At 42.1% G+C, this 22,320-nt stretch overlaps 1 protein-coding gene across 2 annotated transcripts in view; it reads right to left on the bottom strand.

Annotated features, from left to right (window-relative positions):
* Positions 1–22,320, bottom strand: part of DOCK5 (dedicator of cytokinesis 5) — a 224,520-nt gene that overhangs the window by 104,784 nt on the left and 97,416 nt on the right. For both annotated transcript variants that reach the window (XM_024130807.3, XM_055087329.1), the window contains exons 6-13: positions 21,919–22,067; positions 18,666–18,801; positions 17,387–17,544; positions 15,800–15,881; positions 13,128–13,257; positions 10,195–10,267; positions 6,371–6,513; positions 3,736–3,861 (exon numbers count right to left, since the gene is read on the bottom strand). In XM_024130807.3, the coding sequence (XP_023986575.1) occupies positions 3,736–3,861; positions 6,371–6,513; positions 10,195–10,267; positions 13,128–13,257; positions 15,800–15,881; positions 17,387–17,544; positions 18,666–18,801; positions 21,919–22,067 (997 nt within the window). The remainder of the gene's footprint in view (positions 1–3,735; positions 3,862–6,370; positions 6,514–10,194; positions 10,268–13,127; positions 13,258–15,799; positions 15,882–17,386; positions 17,545–18,665; positions 18,802–21,918; positions 22,068–22,320) is intronic.

Here is a 22,320-nt window from a genome sequence, read left to right as displayed (position 1 = left end):
TAGTTAATATTTTATATTAACTATAAATGGAATATAACCTGTAAAAATTGTGATTCACTGTTGTACACATGAAACTTACCTAAGATTGTACATTAACTATATTGCAATAAAAAAACATGAGCAATGATTTATCCATAGGGATATTCACTGTGATATTGTTTGTGAATGTGAAAACTTGGAATCATCCTCAATTTCCAACCACAGAAACAGTTGAATAAATTATGGTACAATAAAATGAAAAAATATTGATTTACTCACTTAAAAAACGGACTGAGCACCTACTCTGTACCAAGCACTGTGCTAGGTGTTTGGGAAATGACGGTAAGCCATGCACCAGCCTTGCTCTCATGCAGCTGTAAGTCTGGTGGGCAAGAGAAGCATTCTCAGACAATCACCTGATGAATGTTAACATTCCTCAAAGAGGAATGTTAAGCTTGTGCTGGGTGCCTTAGCTACAATCACCTGTAATGATGCATTGCATCATTACAAAAGAAGGGAAAGTCCAGGCTCAGTGAAAGCATCACACTAAGTCCCAACCTTGTTTGGAAGGTGTGGGAATCTCTCCTTTGAGCTGATATTGGAGGCATGGGAGGAAGAGGAAGAGAGAATAGTATGTGCAAAGGCCCAGAGGTAGTAGACATATGATGGAAGACTTCAAGTGAGGGGAAAGCTGTGGTGAGATGAGACTAGAGACAGACATAAGACAAGTCTCCCTGAGGCCTGCAGGCCAAGTGAAGAATTTATACCTTCATCCTAAATATAAACAGAAGTCATGTTTTCAGCAAGGAGCGAGCGGGACGAAATCAGATAGGCATTTATAAAAGATCATTCATGCTATAGTGTGGAGAATGAGGCAGAAAGAGCAGAAACAGGAAAACCAGTCAGGAAGCGCTGGCACTTGTCCAGGGAACTGATGACAATAGCTACAAGTTGGGTAGCGGTAACAGGATGGAGAGAAGGGGGTGGCACTGAGAGGCCTTTGAAAGGGAAAACCGGCAGGTCTCCTCCATTGATTTTGTGTGAGATGTAAAGGAAAGGAGCGTCAAGGGTGATCTTCAGGCTTCGTGTTTGTGCAGCTGGATGGATGAGGGGCTGTTCTCTTAGATAAAACACAACAGAAGAGTCAGGTCTAGATGCCCAGGATGACAAGTTCCAAATGCGGATTTTGAGTAAGAAATAAACAAGGAGAAGAGTGATCCAATGGACAGAGGACCCACTCAAGTCCTGAGGCAGGAAGCAGTTGGATGGATGGTTGTGGAGTTTAAAGGAAGGGTCTTGAGCCTAGCGATTTGGATTTGGAGGCAACTAACACACAGAAGCAAAATGAGTGGATGAGGTCACCAAGGGAGGGAATAGAGGGGAGAAGGAAAGGGGTCCTGTTACAGATGGAATTGTGCCCCTCCCCCCAAATTCATATGTTAAAGAGGTGAATAAGGTAAAATGAGGTCATATGGCGGGTCCTAATTCAATATGACTCGTGTCCTTGTAAGAAAAGACTGGGACGCAGACACACACAGACTGAGGGGTGACGGTGTGAGGACACAGTGAGTAGTGACAGCCATTCGAGACAGGATAGAGGGAGACTGGCAGGTGAGGAAACAGAGTATATCGTCTCTTCCAAGAATTTAGCTATAGGAGAAAGTGCAGGAGAGGGAGGAGTTTAAAATGAATCTGCAGCCTGTTTAAATGATGATGAGAGGGAGCCCAGGTGAGGGGTGTTAGCCCAGATCTATATTCCCCAAACCTGGCCGATTACCAGAATCCCCCGCAGAGCCCTGGTCATACAAACTGCATCAGAGTCTCTGGAAAAATCTGGGAATCGGTATCTTCATATTTCCCAGGTGATCCTGATTGGCTGATCCAAAGACTAGCATATTTGGGAACCATCATCTGAGATGATTTTTAAAGTCTGTTATAGCCCTGGAAGTTTATGAACCAATACTACTGAATACAAAAATCTTTCCAAGCCAGATTTCCAAGATAAATGCACTTTGTCCAAAAGATAAACTTCTCTATTTTATTTTTTCAGATTTTGGTCTTGCTGTAGCAATAAAACTGCCTTCAGTTATAGGAAGAGTATCAATACTTATTTTTATAAACAACAAGAAGACAAAACATTTTCCTAGAATGTTGATGCATATGTATTAGGGTGAAATGGCCCTGGAAGGGATGAAAGAAGCAGATGAAAAACTACTTTTCATGAGAAGAGAAGAAAAAGATAATCTCAATTTTACAACTCTTTCACTCATTCATTCCACAATATACATTTTTGTTTTGTTTTGTTTTGTTTTGTTTTGCGGTACGCGGGCCTCTCACTGCTGTGGCCTCTCCCGTTGCGGAGCGCAGGCTCCGGACGCGCAGGCTCAGCGGCCATGGCTCACGGGCCCAGCCGCTCCGCGGCATGTGGGATCTTCCCGGACCGGGGCACGAACCCGCGTCCCCTGCATCGGCAGGCGGACTCTCAACCACTGAGCCACCAGGGAAGCCCCACAAATATACTTTTAATACCCACCATGTACAGAAATGTGTGAGGCATCAAATTATTACTGCTCCTTAATTTCCCAAAGGAGGAACAAGATCTTGTATTAGTTTAAAAGAACCTGAATTTTTATGCAATAGATAATAGCTTGGTTTTTGAGAATTTTTCTAACATGCCAAAGATTGTTTATTCATATAGTCTTTCTTCCTATCTATCAAATATACAACATACTTATATTTTAATAGTTATAACACATATATTTTATATAATACACATATATAAGGTTCCTCGAGGGGATGATTTTCTTTCACCACTATAACAATCAAGAAAGTAAATGGGATTTCCCTGGTGGCGCAGTGGTTAGGAATCCGCCTGCCAATGCAAGGAACACGGGTTCGATCCCTGGTCCTGGAAGATCCCACACGCTGCGGAGCAACTAAGCCCGTGCGCCACAACTACTGAGCCTGCGCTCTAGAGCCCATGCTCTGCAGCAAGAGTAGCCACCGCAATGAGGAGCCCGCGCACCGCAACGAAGAGTAGCCCCTGCTCGCCGCAATTAGAGAAAGCCCGCGTGCAGCAACGAAGACCCAATGCAGCCAAAAATAAATAAATAAAATAAATAAATTTATTTTTTTTAAAAAAAGAAAGTAAATGGGTTAAATCAGTGAATTCACAAGAACACATATGCAGATTACCAACACGCGGTGGCAAAAAAAGATGAAACTAAAGTAGGAAACTGCAGAATGTTTACATTCTTGTCACCACAAGTATGGGGAGAGCCGAGAACATTAGTTGGAGCTTAAGCCACTGGAGCAGAAGGTCCAGTTGAGTCTGAGCTGAGTGGGCACCTCGCTGGAATTTCCTGGCAAGGAGCTCACAGTGCTGGTGATGTCATCATGAGAAGAGGTATGTGCAGATGAAGCAAATTATTCTCGGGACAGAGAACCTGTGCTATTTAGCGCTACTTAATGGATGGTCTAGGAAGTATTTCAGAGGGGCTTGTGCAGAACATAAAGGAAGAGAAAGCAAAGAGAAATTTCTGAGTACATTTAAAAGCGTTCCCTTGGGCCTGCACACTGGGTAGTTTTCTAAGGTACTGCAACCCCGTCTCTATCTCCCACTGTCTCGATATCACTGAATGCAAATAATGAAATCTTATGGATCCATGTTGCCTCAAGAGTCCCATTAGAAGTGATGGCTGCATGGAACAAAGTCCTAGAGGACGCAGAACAGGTGAATCAAGCAAAAATGTTTACCTGGAAGGATTATTTCAGGAAAGCCCATTTTCCGGGCGATTGCTGTGGATCTATCCACCAAGTGTGAAAAGTTTTTCTGAACCTGTGTGAGGTCCCCCGGCAGTAGCTTCAAGGACACCCAAAGTCCTTTAAAGAAAGAAAAGATCAACTTTTAGCTCTTTGTTATGATCCATATAATAAACACACACAAACGCTGAGAAAAATATATGTGTGGTATTGATACAAAAACACATTATTATAAAGATGTAAATTCTCCCCTAGTTAACTTAGAATTTTAATGATACTTCCAACAAAATCACAGTAAGATTTCTTTGAGAATTTGACAGAAATGTGAATGGATATTTACTTTGGGGAAAAAAAATAAAGATAGCCCCTCTCAGATATCAAAATACTGTAAAGTTATAGTAATGAGTGATATTAGTAGTAGAAAAGATATATAAATCAATGGAAACAATGAAATCAAGTACTATTATATACAGCAATTAAACATATAGCAAAAGAGACATAACAAATCATGAAAAACGGAACAATTCTATAAACGTGCTGGGATAATTTTCTAGCTACTTAAAACAGAATCAATCTAACCTCTCACGACACATTTTCACTAAAATAAATTCCTAATATAACAGAAAAGTAAACAGAAAAAAAGACAGGAAATTAAAGGAAAAAATAAGTGCATCAATATCAAATCTCTGAGTATGAACCATTTTTCTAAGTAGAGAAAAAAATGAAGAAATCACAAAAGCAAAAGAATTATCTACACAAACTGAAATTTTGATATTCATAAAAAGTAAAAGGTATACTTCATAAACCATATACTACATATGCCTATAAAAGGCATAGTGAAATACTTATAAGAAATTAGGAATTCATACTCATTAGAAGAACATTCAGATCCTCACAAATAAACAAAACATGAATATACAATTCACAAAGAAGTACAAAAAGTTTATAAATATTTGGCAAACCAGAAATTGAAAAGTATGTGTCCTAAGTAAGACAAATTGTTATCTTCATTACACAAAGAGTTCGCAAAAACTTTAGAAAGGAAGGAAAACTTTAGAAAACTCCTAAATATCAATACATATGAAGGCCAGATAATTCACTGTCATGTAGTTTTTTAAAATGCTACGGTGGTCTACTTTTCACCTTTCAAACAGGTAACGATTTTTAAACATCAGTTTGCAAAGTGGGCATATGGTAATTAGTGCCCACAGGAAGAAACCTATGGGAAGTATTCTGGAAATATGTACATCTCCAGGTTTAAGCTCATTCCTGTCATTTGGCCCAGAAATCCTACTTCCGGGAATTTTCTTGGGGAGGCCGTCCTAAATATGGAAAAAGATTCATGTATAAAGATAGTCATAGCAGAGTTATTTAAATTTATAATAGTAGCAAAATAGAAAGCATTTAAGTGTTTACCTAGGGATTCCATGCTCAAAAAAAAAAAAAAAAATCCAAGCAATGGAATATTACGCAGCCACAAAAAATATTTATGAAGAGCATGAAAACATTTGAAAAGTGTATTGCTAAGAAGGAGGAAAAGGAACGGTATTCTTTTTTCAGTTTTGTTAAAAAAAAATGTACATACACAGCAATCTATTTAGTGTAAGGGTTTTCCACTCTAACAAATTATATCCTTAGGTTAGGAGTTCCAAAACAACAGAAATACATTTAGTTATTTATTTTCAGATTCTATGATTTCTCACATGTATTTACTACTCAGGATAACTGTGAACACATGGCAAATTAAATATGCTGAAAATGTTTCCTAATTGCTTCCACTTCAGAAAACAATTACAGGGTGGTTAAAAACAAAAAATTGACTCAATCTTCAAAATTATCCCCAAATCATCACCATCTGAATTTTAGATTTTCAACTATTTTCCCTTATTATTTGAGTTAAAAATGCAGTTTCAATAAGCAGAACTCCTCTGAGTTAAAACTATGTCAACAAAATGATATATGGAGGTACTAAAAACAACTAAAAATGTTGTGCTAGGTAGCCCATTAGTTTATATTAATACATATTCATTTGCATTACTTTGGTCTCCTTCCTCTCAATTTTAGGAAACGTATTGGGAGAAACATATTCAGAGAATGGAACATAATTATCCTCAAAACTCTTTTTCTTAACTAATGAGAACCTACTGTATAGCACAGGGAACTCTACTCAATGCTCTGTGGTGACCTAAATGGGAAGGAAATCCAAAAAAGAGGGGATCTATGTATACGTATAACTGACTCACATTGCTGTAGAGCAGAAACTAACACAACATTGTAAAGCAACTATACCCCAATAAAAATTAATATTAAAAAAATAAAAAATAAAAAAAACCTTTTTCTTTGTGCCTTGACCTGTGGAAACAACACGGGGATTATAGGTCAGACAAAAGTGAGGAAAGACTCATGGGATGAGAATCTTTTCTATAGAATTTACAAAATACGTCTGTGATCCAACTCTCTTAAGTCTCAACTGCCTTTAGACGGAAACTGAGGTGGGCAGTCCCCAGCAGTGTCTGTTTTGTATCAGAGAAAGATAGTGAAAGGGCCAGAGTCCAAGGACTCAGCTCTGAGCGCCACCCCTCCACCCCCACCAGAGTCCCCTCCCAGCTCAGTACATAGGGCTGTGTACCTTGTCCTTTGTGATTCACTTCCTTGGCTGCTATCACTTTATTCAAGACTGAAGTGAGTGGTTCATTCTCCCCAATCACATGGGATGTTATCAGGGGTGACATGATTAGCTGCCTCTGCCGGATATAGGTTTCCATGGCAATTCTGGGAAAGTCAGAAATGATTGGTAAGGAAAAAAGAGGAAGTCTCTGCAGCACAGCCTCAGATAGTGGTGGGTCCCATGCGCGTCATTTGGAAACATAAACAGTAAAGGAACCTAACTACAGGATACTTTCCATCTTTATTTTCCCACTGGGGGCCTATCTTAGACACCGAATTCATCTTGAAATGACTTGGGGGAATGAGGGGAAAAATAAACCCCCAGAACAAACAAAACCGACGGTCAAATGTTAACAACTAAATCCAGGGGCGATGCTTGATGCACTTTATAAGGTGGGAGAGGCTGCGGGAATGGGATGGTAGATGGACGAAGAAGGGGCAGAAAGACCCAGCCTCCAGTTCTGGCTCTACTTGCCAAGTGAGCTCTGCTAGAGTCTCCCCTCTGGGCCTCAGTTTCCTCATCTGTAAGGAAATGGGCCAGGATCACATGCCTTGAAGGCCCACATCTAGCGACAACACTCAATGTACAAGAGCGGTATGTACGCAGCGGCTTCGGGATGGTGTTCGTAGAACCCCACGTGATGAGGAACTATGTTTAGGGTTGCAATGGCACAGCCACCAGCAAACAAGAGCCACTTTAAAGATCACATCAGGCTGAGGCTCTTACAGGGGGATCAAAGAGCCAAACACAGCCCCCATTCTATGGAAAGCACAAGCGCTATCAATAACTACATATCAGCCCGGCCCGGGACAACGGTGGCCAGTCTTCTCTGCTGTGGTTTTGTTCTCTTGCCCACGACACACAGGCCAGCTTTCTCTGCAGGGTTCAGCCCGTACCCTGACAATAGGGGGGGAAGCATTCTGCAATACGTTCCTGAAAAGTGGGATTGCGACAGTCCGAGTTGTTTTCAAATGACTCCCTCTTAGACTAGCAGGATACACGCATAAAACTCTCCCAATATAATGATCGCTATAAAGCTTTCGAGGTAAGTTATGAAAGCATTTGCCATAAATCTTAGGAGTTCAATGACAGAGGCTGTGATTTGCTTCGTGAAAGCTGTACAATGGCTGTTGGCCACACAGTGAGTGGTAATCAAATTAGCGCCGGGCTCCTTGGAGACTCAAAGCTTGTATTATTATACGGTGGAGACAGTCTGAAAGCTCACTGTTTCAGCACAGCTGCTAGGTAAGACCTGGTTCAGAAAGTAAGCGGGGAGGCACATAACCAAAGAAGAAACCCACCTCAGAAAGTGAGACAAATACAGAGAAACACATTTGAGATAACTCATATCCATAATGTGGCTCCTATTTTATATATATTTATAATATAATTTATATGGAGTAGAATAAATTTCATATCCATGAATGCTGCCCCGATAATTCACATGTAGTGAAACATATATAATATTATATATATTATTATATAATATTTCATATAACTCCCACATCCATGAATGCTGCTCCTAGTACATATATACATATAAAATATACATCTATTATACATATATACATAGGACATAATTATAATATATGTATATATAATAGAAACATTCATGGATATGAAAATTATTTATATTTATCACAAGTATATTTATATTTTATGTATTTATTCACATTTATGCTATGTATTTTATTTATTATATTTACATAAGATATTGTAATATAGTTGGTTTAATATATGAAATCATTTAATTTAATGCATTAATATAAAATTATATATTTTAATATATTATATGTATTAATTTAATATATCACACTTATTAAATATACATATTTACATTGGGAGCAGCATTCATGAATTTGAAAGTTGTGTCACAATTCACACTAGCACTAAGCTACATAAAATATTTACCTCACCGCATTCTTGGAGGGTCAGTGTATAGGTGGTAGGATACTAGATAAGTACATATTTTAAAAATTATTAATAGCAGCTTCTGGATGAGAAGGGAAGAACTACTTAGCACAAACTATTTATACTATTATATTTAGAAACTTATCCAAAAGTGCTGGACTTTAAAATGAAAGATAAGGATTTTTATATTTTAAATAAAATTACATATAATACCTATTTATTGTAGAAAGAATAGTAAGCAGAGTTAAACCAAAAGAGGGGCAAAATCACCTAGAGTTATACCAACAGAAATAATCACTGTTAATTATGGAGTATATTCTTTGAAATTTCTAAATTTTAAGGTTTTTAATGCATTGTAACAATTTATATTCTTAGAAGTAGTATTTATACCCACTGAACGCTGGATATCATATATTTTTAAAACTTCGTCAACCCCAAAACTAAACCTCATTGTTTCATTTGCCTTTCATTGATTCTTAATGAATTTATAGGACATTTCTTTGCATGTGTATGTTTCCTTCTTACTTCCTTATGAACTTGTATTAACTCCTTATAATTTAGAAATATTTATTCTTTTTCATAGACATTGCAAAGATTTTATTAAATATTTTCTATGTATAAGTTGTCTAAAATTTCTGTGTGGCTAAACCTATCAATTTTTCTTCTTTAGTCGAATCTTTGGTGTCTGACTCAGAAAGGCCTCCCACACATCACATCGTATAAAACTTCTGTTTTCCTATAGTACTTTAAGATTTTTGGCTCTTACACTTATATATGTTATCATCTGGAACTTACAGTGGTATAAGTTGGGAGATGAGGATCTAACTTATGTTTCTTAAATGGTTAGCTAACTTTCTCAAACACTATCTTTTGCATAGTTTATCTTTCTCCACTGATTTTAAAATTAGTATTTTAAAATAATTTTTAAAAATTTTTAACCATATTACTTATTACTAATAAAATCACATATTAACTCCAATATCCTTGGGCTGGTTTCTGGAATTCTCAGTTTGTCACACTGATCTGTTGTGGTGGCCGCATACTGACCGAGACAATCATTTTTTCTCACCGACAAGACTGTCCTGTTAGGAGTCAGACGCAGCAACGTCCCAGCCACCTGTGCGAGGTAAGTGGCGCATGCTTGCTAGAGTATGAGCCAGTCATGATGTTCACACGTACGCTCCTTCAGCGTTACGGGGATAGAGAGTAGCTCTCCAACATCCCCCAGTGGCCCCCCCAGGGCTCCAGCTCCTGAACTCAGTAGGCGGAGCTGAGTGCAGCTCTGAGGGGAAAGCTTCCATGCATTCCCAGGCTGGTTTTCCTCCGCTTACAGGAAAACAGGGATTAGTCTACCCTTCACTCTAGCATCTCCTAAACCTTTGTTACTCCAAGTGTGATCCCCAGACCTGCAGTAGCAGCATCACCTAGAAGCTTGTCAGATGCAGACTCCAGACCCACCAGATCGTGTTTTGCATTCTAACAAGATCCCAGGTGATTCATGTGCAGGTTACAGTCTGAGAAGCCCTGTGCTATTCTGCTTGATTCCTCGTCCTCTGTGATACCTTTTCCATAGGACAAAGTACAGATAAACTTTGGCATTCCTGGCATTTAAATGGCACCATCATCTGGTAGGTTTGCCCCTTATGTTCCTTTGGTCATTTCTGTAGAGTCAGGAAAGTTCAGTTACCCTCTTAATGGAGTGCAATGTGAAGGACTTTGAATAAAGTCTTCTGTCAGCTCCGCTCTGACAATCTTCCCGCTTGAGAGCTTTCCTTTTCTAACTGGGCAAAAGGTTCCTAGCACCTGGTTCTAACACACCATCCAAAGGCCTAATCCAGGTCTCAAGTCACCTGGGATAATGCCAAAGTACTTACTGCTGAAAGGGAATAAAATGCTGCTTTTCTTCATCATCCACCTTCCCATGTATGATATCGGTAATATCCATCACTAGGAAAAAGACAAAACTTAATTAAAGAAACTAATTGCTTCAGGCCTCAGTGAGGAACTATGGAAAATTACAGTATCAGCAAACATAGAACCCTGGACGAAGAAAGAGAGCGATAGCAAGCAGGGACGTTTCTCTTATTTCTTTGCCAACGATGACTCCCAGCGTCCCCAGCCTAGCAGAAGATCAATTCATCGGGGCTCAGGCAGGGGCTTGGGTATTCTTGGATCAACCCTGCAGACTATCTCCTTTAAAACATTCTACTGGGCTTCCCTGGTGGCGCAGTGGTTGAGAGTCCGCCTGCCAATGCAGGGGACACGGGTTCGAGCCCCAGTCTGGGAAGATCCCACATGCCGCGGAGCAGCTAGGCCCGTGAGCCACAACTACCGAGCCGGCGCGTCTGGAGCCTGTGCTCCACAACAAGAGAGGCCGCGATAGTGAGAGGCCCGCGCACCGTGATGAAGAGTGGCCCGCGCTTGCCACAACTAGAGAAAGCCCTCGCACAGAAACGAAGACCCAACACAGCAAAAATAAATTAAGAAATTAAGAAACTCCTACCCCCAACATCCTCTTAAAAAAAAAAAAAAATTCTACTAGACCAAGTTGGTGAATTCTTGAGTCACGTGACACTGACACTTTTTAGTAAGCCTGCGTTCCAGGACCCAGAGAACACTCTTTTTTTTCTTGGCAGGCGTGTCAATAGAATAAAAGACCTGGGAGAGGAACTCAAGACTTGCAGTGGTCCACTGTCCCTCTGATTTGACATTTTCTCACCTGGTTTCCACATAAATGAAGGGCAGCCAGGGCACCAACAGCACAGACTAGAAGACCATATAGTGATTTGGTCTTTGACGCCCAGTAAGAGCTATTAAGGAAGCGCTGTTGTAACCCTACTGCATGGATTATCTTATTTATACAAATATTAATATTAGCCCTACTTTAAGAGATGAGGAAACTGACTACAGGAAAGGTAGGTAATTTTCCCTAGGTCAGAAGTTTAAGCGGTAAAGCCAGGGTATGAACCCAACAGTGATTACAGGGCCAAACCATTTAACCTAACTATGCCTGCCGCCTAGAGAACTAATAAGTGGGCCATTCACTCTATAGCTGCTGAGGTTAGGCAGGGGCCGTGGCAAGAAGCCATTCCTTGGTTAATAAATTACAATCTAGCCATAAAACACACACTAATGATCCACGCCACAGGTAATCCATTTGGCGATTAAAAGAAATACTGAGATATGAGACAATAATCATAAGAAAAACTAAAGAAAAGGGAGGAAATGCTTTCTCAAATCAACCCGAACATATAGTGCATAAGGCTTGGGAATGAATAAAGTTAGTGAAAGGAAGCTATAGAAAGCAGGGCATGACATCAACTTGCTATCAGCCCTTAATAGACCCCTGAAAACATTGCATGCACACACACACACACACACACTGGAAAATTTGTATTTGAACCCCCAAATAGGCAGTTCATTTGTGAATGACATCATCTAGTTACTCCTAATTTCTGCTGATACTTGGCGTCAAAGCTCAAAGTAAATTAATCTCCACGCCCTGAATGAACACACATACACCCTGAAATGGAAGAGCAAATAAAAGCCTTGGGCTTGATGTTTGAATCTCTATGGCCCAGTTTGAAAGACAACGACCTTGAATATTCCTTAAATATTTTATGAAAGAATAGACTGCCGTATAGATGGCTAAGCAGTCCTAGGCCAGGGTTCCTTGCCTTTTCTGGGCTTTTATTTTAATTCACTATCAGGAAGTAGTGCTGTCCCCTCGAGACAGAGCCTGGCCAACCTTGAGAGCAGTTACAGTGCAAAGGCCGTTCAAGGGATGCACGAGGCACACAGCTTCCTGGGTACAGAGGCTGTCTCACCAGCCACGTAACCCACAGGTCAACCCTGACAACGTGCAGTTTCTGGGCCCTCGTTCCAGGGGCAGAAGTGACGGCTTTCAAAACTACTTAGGGACCAAAATGTCGGTGCAAGACCAAAAATATATTTCCTCCATTTAACAAACTACAGAGGAAAATGGAGGGCCTCCTGGAAGGTTGTGGAGTTTGCTTTGAGCCAAGGACCCGCTCTGAAAGCAACGTTGCCTCGGAAGAGCCAATTTCCTAGACATACAAACCACTTTCCCAGGAGAATTCTGTTCAATTAAAATCAATACGCAGCCGCGGTCAGGGAAGATTACAACAGTCACACGGAGGCTTTACTGAGAGGGCCCTGCTGTGTACAAGACACAGTGCTGGGCAGTGAGGGAGGAACAAAGGAGGGGCATCTAGGTGAGGACACAGAACCCACAAAAAGCTACCCGGCAGTTCCAGGCAGTACACGCGGTGTGTCTGATGCTAACACTAACAACCAAATTCATCTTGCACGGTCTCTGGGTCTCCTCTCTCCTTCCTCCCTCTTCTCTATATTTCTTTTAATTTTTTTTTTTTATTGTGGAAAAATACACATAACATGAAATTTGCCATTTTGACCATTTTTAAATGTACAGCTCAACGTGGCATTAGAAACATTCACGTTGGACTTCCCTGGTGGCGCGGTAGTTGAGAACCCGCCTGCCAATGCAGGGGACACGGGCTGCTAAAGGCTGGATGACGTTCCACCGTGTGGAAAGACCATTTTGTCTATCCATTCATCCGTCAACAGACAGCTGGGTTGTTTTGGCTATTGTGAACAACGCTGTGGTAAACATGGGTGTGACAATATCTCTCCGAGACCCTGCTTTTAATTCGTTTGGGGATACAGAAGTGGGATTGCTGGATCCCAATCTAATTTTTTGAGGCCCCACCAGACTGTTTTCCCAGTGGCCATACCACTTTACATCCATCTCGGGTTCTTTCTGTACCTGCTACTCCAAAGGGTCTTCGGAGTCCGCATGTGTGCTTCCTCCCCTCCTTCAGCTCCATGTGGCCCACCCGGACAATTTGGCACACGAGGCTGATGCGGGGCCGGATGAGGTCTGTGCTGCTGAGGTCCTACAGGGGCAGAGAGAACAGAAAAGGAGGTCACACTACATCACCCGGTCACACCCATTTCTCTTTTCTTTTCACTCTACACTAAAACACCGTTCAGAGCATACTTCCTAATGCTGAAATATCAGAAGGACTCCTCTCTTCCCCCTATCCACCCAAGAACTCTCACAGCATCAGAGAAAAATGACTGTATTCAAAAAAAAAAAGAATTTTTAAAAATTCCCCAGCTCCTACTTCAAATTTATAAATCAGATCGTATTCAATCTCAAGTCTCCAGTTTACGCAGGGTATTTAAAAATGGGGTCCCTTGTCGTTGCTACTTTATATCCTGGCCAGGGCATATCTGAGCACCAGACGCGTTTCAGTGTCAAAAGAAATTAAAACTTACAAGACACTGACATTTACTGGGTATCTACACATGCTGGTGATATTTCATTTCACCTTCCAAATAATCCTGTGAGGCAACTATAACGCAGAAATTTACATGCACTGCTTTCTGTAATTATTCATCTGTTTTATGAGAGATACCCATCGAGAGCTTCTGGGTGCGCGTTGACTAATGAGAAATGTGTAGATGAAATGTCTCTGTCTTTTTGTGGCTCATGCTCTATGCTTGTTTGTATTCCTAAGGATGGGTGAGCAAACCCACAAAAGAGCTCACATATCTCATTTGCTTTAATATCAGAAATGATTTAACTGCATCTCAAATTCTCTTCATGAAACGGCTATCCAACGTCTCTTTACTGAATCAAGAATTACTTTTTAAACAATCAATCCATATCTATCCACTAACATCACATTAACTCAGGTCTCCAAGATAGGAATATATACCGATGACGATATTCACCTTGAATTTCTACTCTAGGTTTTGTGAGGCTTCTGTTAATAGAAAGATAAAGACTTTAAGTGACTGGTTACATAAACTGGGGCACACTGATATTATTTAATAATATGCAATCATTTATAAATGAAGTTTCTGTAGAATGCTCAATGACCAAAGAATCAGTCACCACATTTTATTTAATTGAAAAAGTTGGACATGAAATTTGCATATAGGAAGGGCCTAATTGGTGGGGGGAGGAGGGGAGGGGGTGAATTGCAGCTATTCGAAACAGTATTGATTAGAAGATGGACCAATGATTCAATAACGCCTTTTTAAATGTGTTGGTTTTGTTTTTTTTTAAATAATGTATGCATTGACTGATAAATGCCTTTTGATTTCAGGGGCAAAAAAACCTCACATATCTTAGAATTGAGGAAATACTCTGCGTGTTGGGGAGAGGTTTGGGGAAGAGTTCTAAGCTCTTTTCTGTCGATGTTTACTAGGCGGTGAACATGTGGATGGGTCAGTGCAGGGATAGTAATAGACCACTTTTGTCATAGGGGTAGGAGGTTAATAGATGGAATGAATAATAAGAAGCAGAAATGAAGGCAGGCAGGCAGGCAGGCAGGCAGGCAGGCAGGACGGAAGCAGTGGACCAATTCTCCTTCCTATCACTTCCTTTGGTGCTTTACCTTAGACTCTGTTTTCCTTACTGTAAGAGTGGTAAGAGAATAAGCAAAATATGGGTGTGGCTTAAGGGAAAAAGGGAGAAAAAGGAAGCCAGTATCTTTTTTAGGATTGATGGGAGCTGGAAAACCTGCCCACCAAGGCTGCTCAGAGCAGGTGGCAGCAGCTCCAGGGCATTTCAAGCACTGATGTCAAAAAAAAAGGGAGAGGGCTTCCCTGGTGGCACAGTGGTTGAGAGTCCGCCTGCCGATGCAGGGGACACGGGTTCGTGCCCCAGTCCGGGAAGATCCCACATGCCGCGGAGCGGCTGGGCCCGTAAGCCATGGTCGCTGGGCCTGCGCGTCTGGAGCCTGTGCTAAAAAAAAGAGAGAATCCCAAGAAAGTTCCTAGCCCATGAAAAAGAGAGTCACCAGGCCCCAAGCTCTAGCCCAATACATTTCCTGGCACTTGATCCATTTACAGCAGCACACCTCCTGCCTCGGGGAAGTGGAGAAAGAGAGGGAAAAGTCCATTCAAATATAAACCAACAGAAAAGTCTAGTCCGGTCTTTGCCCCGACTGTAACTTGGCTCTGGAAGGTTCCCCCCTTTATCTGCACAGCTCACCCCCTCGTCAACTGGAAGTTCTTGCTCAAAGGCTCCTGCTCATCAAGGTCTGCCCTGACCCACCTATTTAAGACAGCAACCCTCCCCCAGCCCAGAAACTCGCAATCCCCCCAAAGCACTCACGACCTCTAACATTCTATACAAGTCCTCATCTATCTGATTACTGTTTATTACTGACTTCCCCATTAGGACAAAAACCTCCTTGAGAACCAGGACATTTTATCTGATGTGTTCACTGATGTATCTCAAGTGCCTGGCCTCTGACAGGTGCTCAATAAATATTTGGTGAATAAATGAGTGGGTCACTCCTGCTAGAGGGATTATGATGATTCTTATTTTCATGTGTTCATTTTTAAATTTTCCATATACTTGTCACGTGCACCTGTGAATATCGCAAACAAAGGAAAGGGTTAAACATAGGTAGGACTTACAGTAAAGACCGCTTGAAGGTTATTGAGCTTCTCGATTTCCTTGGGCATTCCACTGCTGCCCCAACGAATTAGGTAGTTTTCACTGATGAAAGGAAAAAAAAATTCTCAATGAGCACCTAAGTGGGGGAAAAAGCTGCTCTCAGTATAGACTTATTAGGGTTGAAAGGTGGCCCAGAAGAGCCCAGTGAAGTTCACCAGGCAGGTCTGAGATCTCACCAATGACCGCCCTCTGGTCTCCTGGCTGTAGACTGGCTCTCTGAGGCACACCCAGTAGAGCCCCATGACAAGCACTGCTCAAGACGGGCACAGACACAGTAGATTCTACCAGATTCTATCTGGGGTCTATCTTCCATCTCAAATCCTTTGTATAAAAGTTTCAGTTTTGCTGAATCAGGAAAATAATATTGTAAGAATCATTCCAAGTCCATCCCCTGGAATCCACAGCACCACACTGCAACAGCTTTCTGTTTTAGATACAAACAATTTTGGGGCTCCCCTCGTGGTGCCGTGGTTAAGAATCCGCCTGCCAATGCAGGGGACACGGGTTCGAGCCTTGGTCTGGGAAGATCCCACATGTCGCGGAGCAACTAAGCCCGTGCGCCGCAGCTACTGAGCCTGCGCTCTAGAGCCTGCGAGCCACAACTACTGAGCCTGCGTGCCACAACTACTGAAGCCCATGTGCCTAGAGCCCGTGCTTCGCAACAAGAGAAGCCACCGCAATGCGAAGCCTGCGCACCGCAACGAAGAGCAGCTCCCGCTCGCCACAACTACAGAAAAAACGTGCGCAGCAACGAAGACCCAACGCAGCCAAAAATAAATAAATTAATAAATTATTTTAAAAATTTATTTAAAAAAATAATAAATAATTTGTCAGTAATTACTTTTAACCATCTTCTCAAGAATAAACCTGTTTTCTTAGCTGCTCAGCGGAAGCATGACTGTAGGGTTGAACAAAGCCTATAATCACCCACTAAAGTCTTTAATTTAGAGCAGTATTGGGTTCACAGCAAAGTTGAGCTGAAGGTACAGACTTCCCCTAGGTCCCCCTCCATGCCCAGCACCCCCCCTTTATCAACAACCCCCAGCAGAATGGTACAATCATTGTGATAATCATTGAATCTACACTGAGAGGTCATTATTACCCCGAGTCTACAGTTTACATTAGGGGGTCACTCTTAGTGTTGGACATTCTATGGGTTTGGAAAAATGTGTCATGACACACAGCCACCATGACAGTATCATAGAGGACAGTTTCATTGCCCTAAAATTCTCAGTGCTCTGCTGAGTCACCCCTCCCTCACCCCTCTCTTATACTCCTTTGAATTCTCTGCTCCTGTCACCATGTTCAGATGAGTTTTCTGTGATTTCTAAGACCCAGGGAGTACACAAACTGTTACTACTGCACTGTTTCAGCAGCTATTCAGAGTGGCTTAGCAACCCAAAGGGTTTTATTTTCTACTGCCTAGAAATCCTCCCTTCTTCTCCATCTTCCCCTCTCAAACCCAGCAAAGAAATCCTCAGGGAGGAGATAGGTGAAAGCTGGGTATTTTTGCAAGGTTGACGGAAGATGACCTGGGTCTCTACTACCTGATGAACGTGGACTGGTCCGGGTCGTAAAGGGCCATGAACAACTCTGCGTCTTCCCCGATGTTGCAGACAAAGTTCTTGAAGTTCACATAGAGGCCGTAGGTATGCACGGCACTGAAGATGGACTGGCCCCGCAAGTCCAGGTTCTGCAGAATTGACTGAACAAAGAGGACAAGAGAGAAAAGCATCTTGGTTTCAGCAAGTGGGAAACACTAGCAAAGACTCTGGCCTGCAAACGGGAGCCAAATATAATTACCACCCGAGAGAAGCACTTACTGAGAAGAAAGTGTGTGTGAGTGGAGAAGTGATCAAGTGAGAAAAAGAGAACCATTATTATTTAGATGATCAAGGTGGTCCTGTGAAGCGCCTTGAACCCAAGTAATTCAATAAATGCTGTCTAAAGAGCATATATCTAAAGTTTATGATAACTCAGGGTTTTAGTAGCTTTAAGAAGTTCTCCTCTCTCACGACAGTTTCTGGGTAAACCTCAAAAGCATAAACATCATGATTCATTATCCTTCTTTTGGGGAATAACCCTCATTGCAAATAAGAGATTCCACTGGACAGGTCCACCTTCAGGCATGATTAGCCATTAGATCCAGAAACACAATGGGATGTTATAACAACGGTGCTGAAGAAATAAAACCTACAAACTAAACGAAATAAACAGAAACCTCTACTCATTAGAACAGAAAGACTGGAAGAATATATACCTAAACATCAGTATGTTAGGGCTGTCATAATACAGGTGACTTTTTTCTTTTTCTCTACATTTTGAATTTTTATTTGTTGCCCAATTTCTATTTTTAAAATCTTTCAAACACTTTATTTGTAAATATTATTTTATTTATTTTGGAAATCATGATCTAGGTATTAAATACAGAAGTTTACAGAGTCAAGAGGCTTTTCTCCCACCCAGTTCTCCTCCTCAGAGGCATCCATTAATTGTCAGTTTCTTGTCTATCACTACAGTTAGTCTGCACATAGGCAAGCACAGATGTATGCATATTCTTTTTTGAAACACAAATAATAGTCTTTTATACACACTGTTCTGCATCTTGCTCTTTTCTGCTTAATATATTATCTTTGCAATCTTCCCAGGTCAGAATATACAAAACTGCCTTGTTCTTTTTGTAATATTTTGCTTCTAAAATGAGGGAATGAATGATTTGCTAAACAACATTTCCACCTCTGTTGTCTTAACTCCTTTTCCTTCATTAAAAACAAAAGCAACAATGGAACCTCTGTGGCCAAAGTCTGCACATTTGAGGAAGCTCACCTTCTCTTCTTGGATCTTTTCCTCAATCCTCTTCGAGGCCACTTCATGGGCTTTGAAGAGGGCGATGGTGCTGGTTTCATCTGGGTCCAAGATGTTCCCGTTGTCGTCTCGCACGACCAGATCCAACCCCAGCATTCTAGAAAGAAAGAAACGGTCCTCGTCAGGAGCAGACCCTTTCCTGAAGAGTCTTCACGGAAGAACCCAGAGGATTCAGCTGAAAGGCTGGGTGCCAGACAAGTCAAGATAAGAAGAGTTCACTGGCTCTTCTCCTTTCAATTTTTGCTTCCTTTCCATACAACAACAATGCTAAAAAAAACTTACGAAAATGTTACCCAAACTCATATAATATGCAAAGTAATTTGGTCTGCAGAACCTCAACAGGAAAGGCAAAATTGGCGCTAATTCTAACCAAAATCATCTGACCAATGCTTCTTTCCCCTAATCATCTGTAGTTTGCTATAGGAACTACAAAAGACGAATGCTCAGATATTGGGGAGCTTGCCCTGATATCCTTAAAAGCACTGGCCTGGGGGACAGTGCTTAATTCAAGACTGTTTTTTGTTTGTTTTTTTAATTAATTTATTTAATTTATTATTTTTGGCTGTGTTGGGTCTTCGCTCCTGCGCGCAGGCTTTCTCTAGTGGCGGCGAGCGGGGGCTGCTCTTTGTTGCGGTGAGGGGGCTTCTCACTGCAGTGGCTTCTCTTGTTGCGGAGCACAGGCTCTAGGCATGCAGGCTTCAGTAGTTGTGGCATGCAGGCTCAGTAGTTGTGGCTCGCGGGCTCTAGAGCTCTCAGGCTTAGTAGTTGTGGCACAAGGTCTTAGTTGCTCCGCGACATGTGGGATCTTCCTGGACCAGGGCTCGAACCCGTGTCCCCTGCATTGGCAGGCAGATTCTTAACCACTGAGCCACCAGGGAAGTCCTTTTCAAGACCATTTTAAAGGAGTTCAAGGGAGTTCCTTGGTGGCCTAGTGGTTAGGATTCCGGGCTTCCACTGCTGTGGCCTGGGTTCAACCCCTGCTCGGAGAACTGAGATCCCACAAGACACACGGCGCGGCCAAAAACAACAACAGCAACAAAGGGAATCAAAGAAGTTAAGTCCTGGCTGTTGGTATCACAAAATCTGTCTCAGAGAATGGGCTCTGGTGTCAGCTGGACCAAGATTTGCATCCTGGTTTTAATACTTGCTAGCAAGATGACTTTGGTCATCTACTTAATTTTGCAAAGGCCTGGTTTCCTCATCTGTAAATTATTCCCTACCCTTCAGGGCTGTGGTGTGAATTAAATGAGATAACGCATATAAAGCACACAGTACAGTATCTAGCATATAATAGGCTCTCAATGAATGTTAGCTCCTATTGGCACAAGAAAGCCCCTGGCTGTGTTGAGACGGAGCTCTGGGTGCTGCACGGGAATAGTAAGGGCCATACGGTCCCTGCATGGCACCATGCCAGCAAGGCTTTTTATGCCCGATGTGCACAGAGAAGCAGAAATAATTGTGCTTAGTTCTAAGAAGCTGGGACTGTGGTGGAAACAGGATACTGCAATCTGAACACCCAGTTCATTCCAGGCACTAGCAGTTTAGGAGCGAGGATGTCCACAGGGCAAGAAAGTTCAGGGATAACGGTGGCACGTGCCAAGTCTTTGGCAAGAAAGCAAAAATGCCTAATTTCCCGCCTCCCTGTTTTATAGCACCTCCATCAACTGATTCAATCTGGCAGGTCCCTTGCCATGGCAGCCAGATCCACAGGCCACCCAGACTATGAGCAATGAGCCTTGTTGGCTGCTCAGAGACTGGGTCACGGACGCACTGACGGAGCAGCTTAATTTCTTGAGCTGCTTCCAAGGGCTGAAATGAAAAGGCCAGCGTGGTCTGCTGTCTGTAGGACGTTATCATCCTTTGCCAGAGACCAGAGGCCTCCAGGCTGATGCCACAGTGTGCCAAGACCCAAGAATACAGAGGCAGCACATGTGCCAGGAGGGAGCTGCTTTATCCCATCTTAGCTGTTTTTTAAGAGTCTCCCCGGGACTATATGACTAGCAGTGCAGCTCCTGTGGTTATAGTCCTATGAACAGACAAGGGCGGAGCAACTGAGCCCGTGCGCCGCAACTACTGAGCCTGCGCTCTAGAGCCCACGAGCCACAACTACTGAGTCCACGTGCCTGGAGCCCGTGCTCCACAACAAGAGAAGCCACCCCAATGAGAAGCTTGCAAGCCACAACAAAGGGTAGCCCCCGCTCGCTGCAACTAGAGAAAGCCCGCGTGCAGAAAAGAAGACCCAACACAGCCAAGAAAAAAAAAAAAAAAACTAAATGTCAAATGAATCATCAACAAAAACTGAGAAACGAACCCAGTGTTTTAAAAAGAGCTGGTCAGGAAGGACAAATCATCCCAGGTCACCATCAATTTTGATGAATCGACTAAATTTTTCGTCTTCCAAAGGGCAGTAACATCTGGAACCTACATATCTGACCGAGCCAACTGGAAGATGAATGATGTGATTCACTCTTTAGACGTTATTGGAGACAGGCTAAAAACATGCTTTACTATTCTGGCAAATCTGGTTTTTACACGATGTAAGCAATGGTCCCACTTAGGGGAAGACAGACAGAAAGACAGAGAATGAGTCTCATGCTGATTTAAAATCCTCTGTTAGAAGAAAGATAGCAGGGGGGAGGGATAAATTATGGTTTGGGATTAACAGATACACACTACTATATATAAAATAAACAACAAGGACCTGATGTATAGCACAGGGAACTCTATTCAGTATTCTTCAATAACCTAAATGGGAAAAGAATCTGAAAAAGAACAGATACATGTATAACTGAATCATTTTGCTGTACACCTGAAACTAACACAACATTGTAAAGCAACTATACTCCAGTATAAAATAAAACCTAAAAAAAAAAGGAATAAAGATAGAGACAGTCCCAGGTCCCTGAAATTGTCAGCTTCTGTTGCTCAGACCCTCTGAGTTTGTCTGGCAGTGGAGTTGCTTCCATTCAAGCCCCATATTCCCTGATCATCCATCATCTCCTTGAGACCAGAGATCCAGCACAGGATCTGACCCATGAAGGGCATTGCCAAATTTTCTTCTACAAAATTAAATGTTTTCCAAGGCAGAAAGAGAAGAGTTAAGCATTGTTCTTTGGCAACTCCAAGATCACAAGCTCGTGGTGAGCTGTGTCCTTAGCATGAACGTGCGTGGTTTTTCTTCCAAGTTCTCGGTGAAAAGTCATCCCTGGTTTACCTGTTCCCGTGATCGATTTTGGCTGTGACCTTCATCTTGAGCTCTGCCAGTTCGTCCTTGGGGAGGGTTCCAGACAGGATCTGGGACCGCCACTCGATCAGGCTGTACGTCATCTGCTGCAGCTGGCGGAAGAGCGTGACCTTGTTGTTCTAAGGTGGGAAAATGAGGCAGAGGAAAGGACCAAAAAAAGAGAAAAAAAAAAGGTGTGATGGAAGATGAGAACATCTTTAGACCCGATCCTTTATAAGGTGTCATTTAAGCAATTAACTCTGCCATGCAGTGAGCTGTGCACGTTGAGGTGACCTTGTTACATCACTAGGGATGGCTTTGCCCTGACCCATTCCCACCTCCTCCTTTGGTGCAGCTTTAGAAACAGATAAGCACTTGTAGGATAGATAGGAT

The sequence above is a fragment of the Physeter macrocephalus genome, chromosome 9, assembly GCF_002837175.3.
Source record: "Physeter macrocephalus isolate SW-GA chromosome 9, ASM283717v5, whole genome shotgun sequence".
NCBI classification, from domain to species: Eukaryota; Metazoa; Chordata; class Mammalia; order Artiodactyla; family Physeteridae; genus Physeter; species Physeter macrocephalus.
This window is presented reverse-complemented; position numbering and strand designations above follow the sequence as displayed.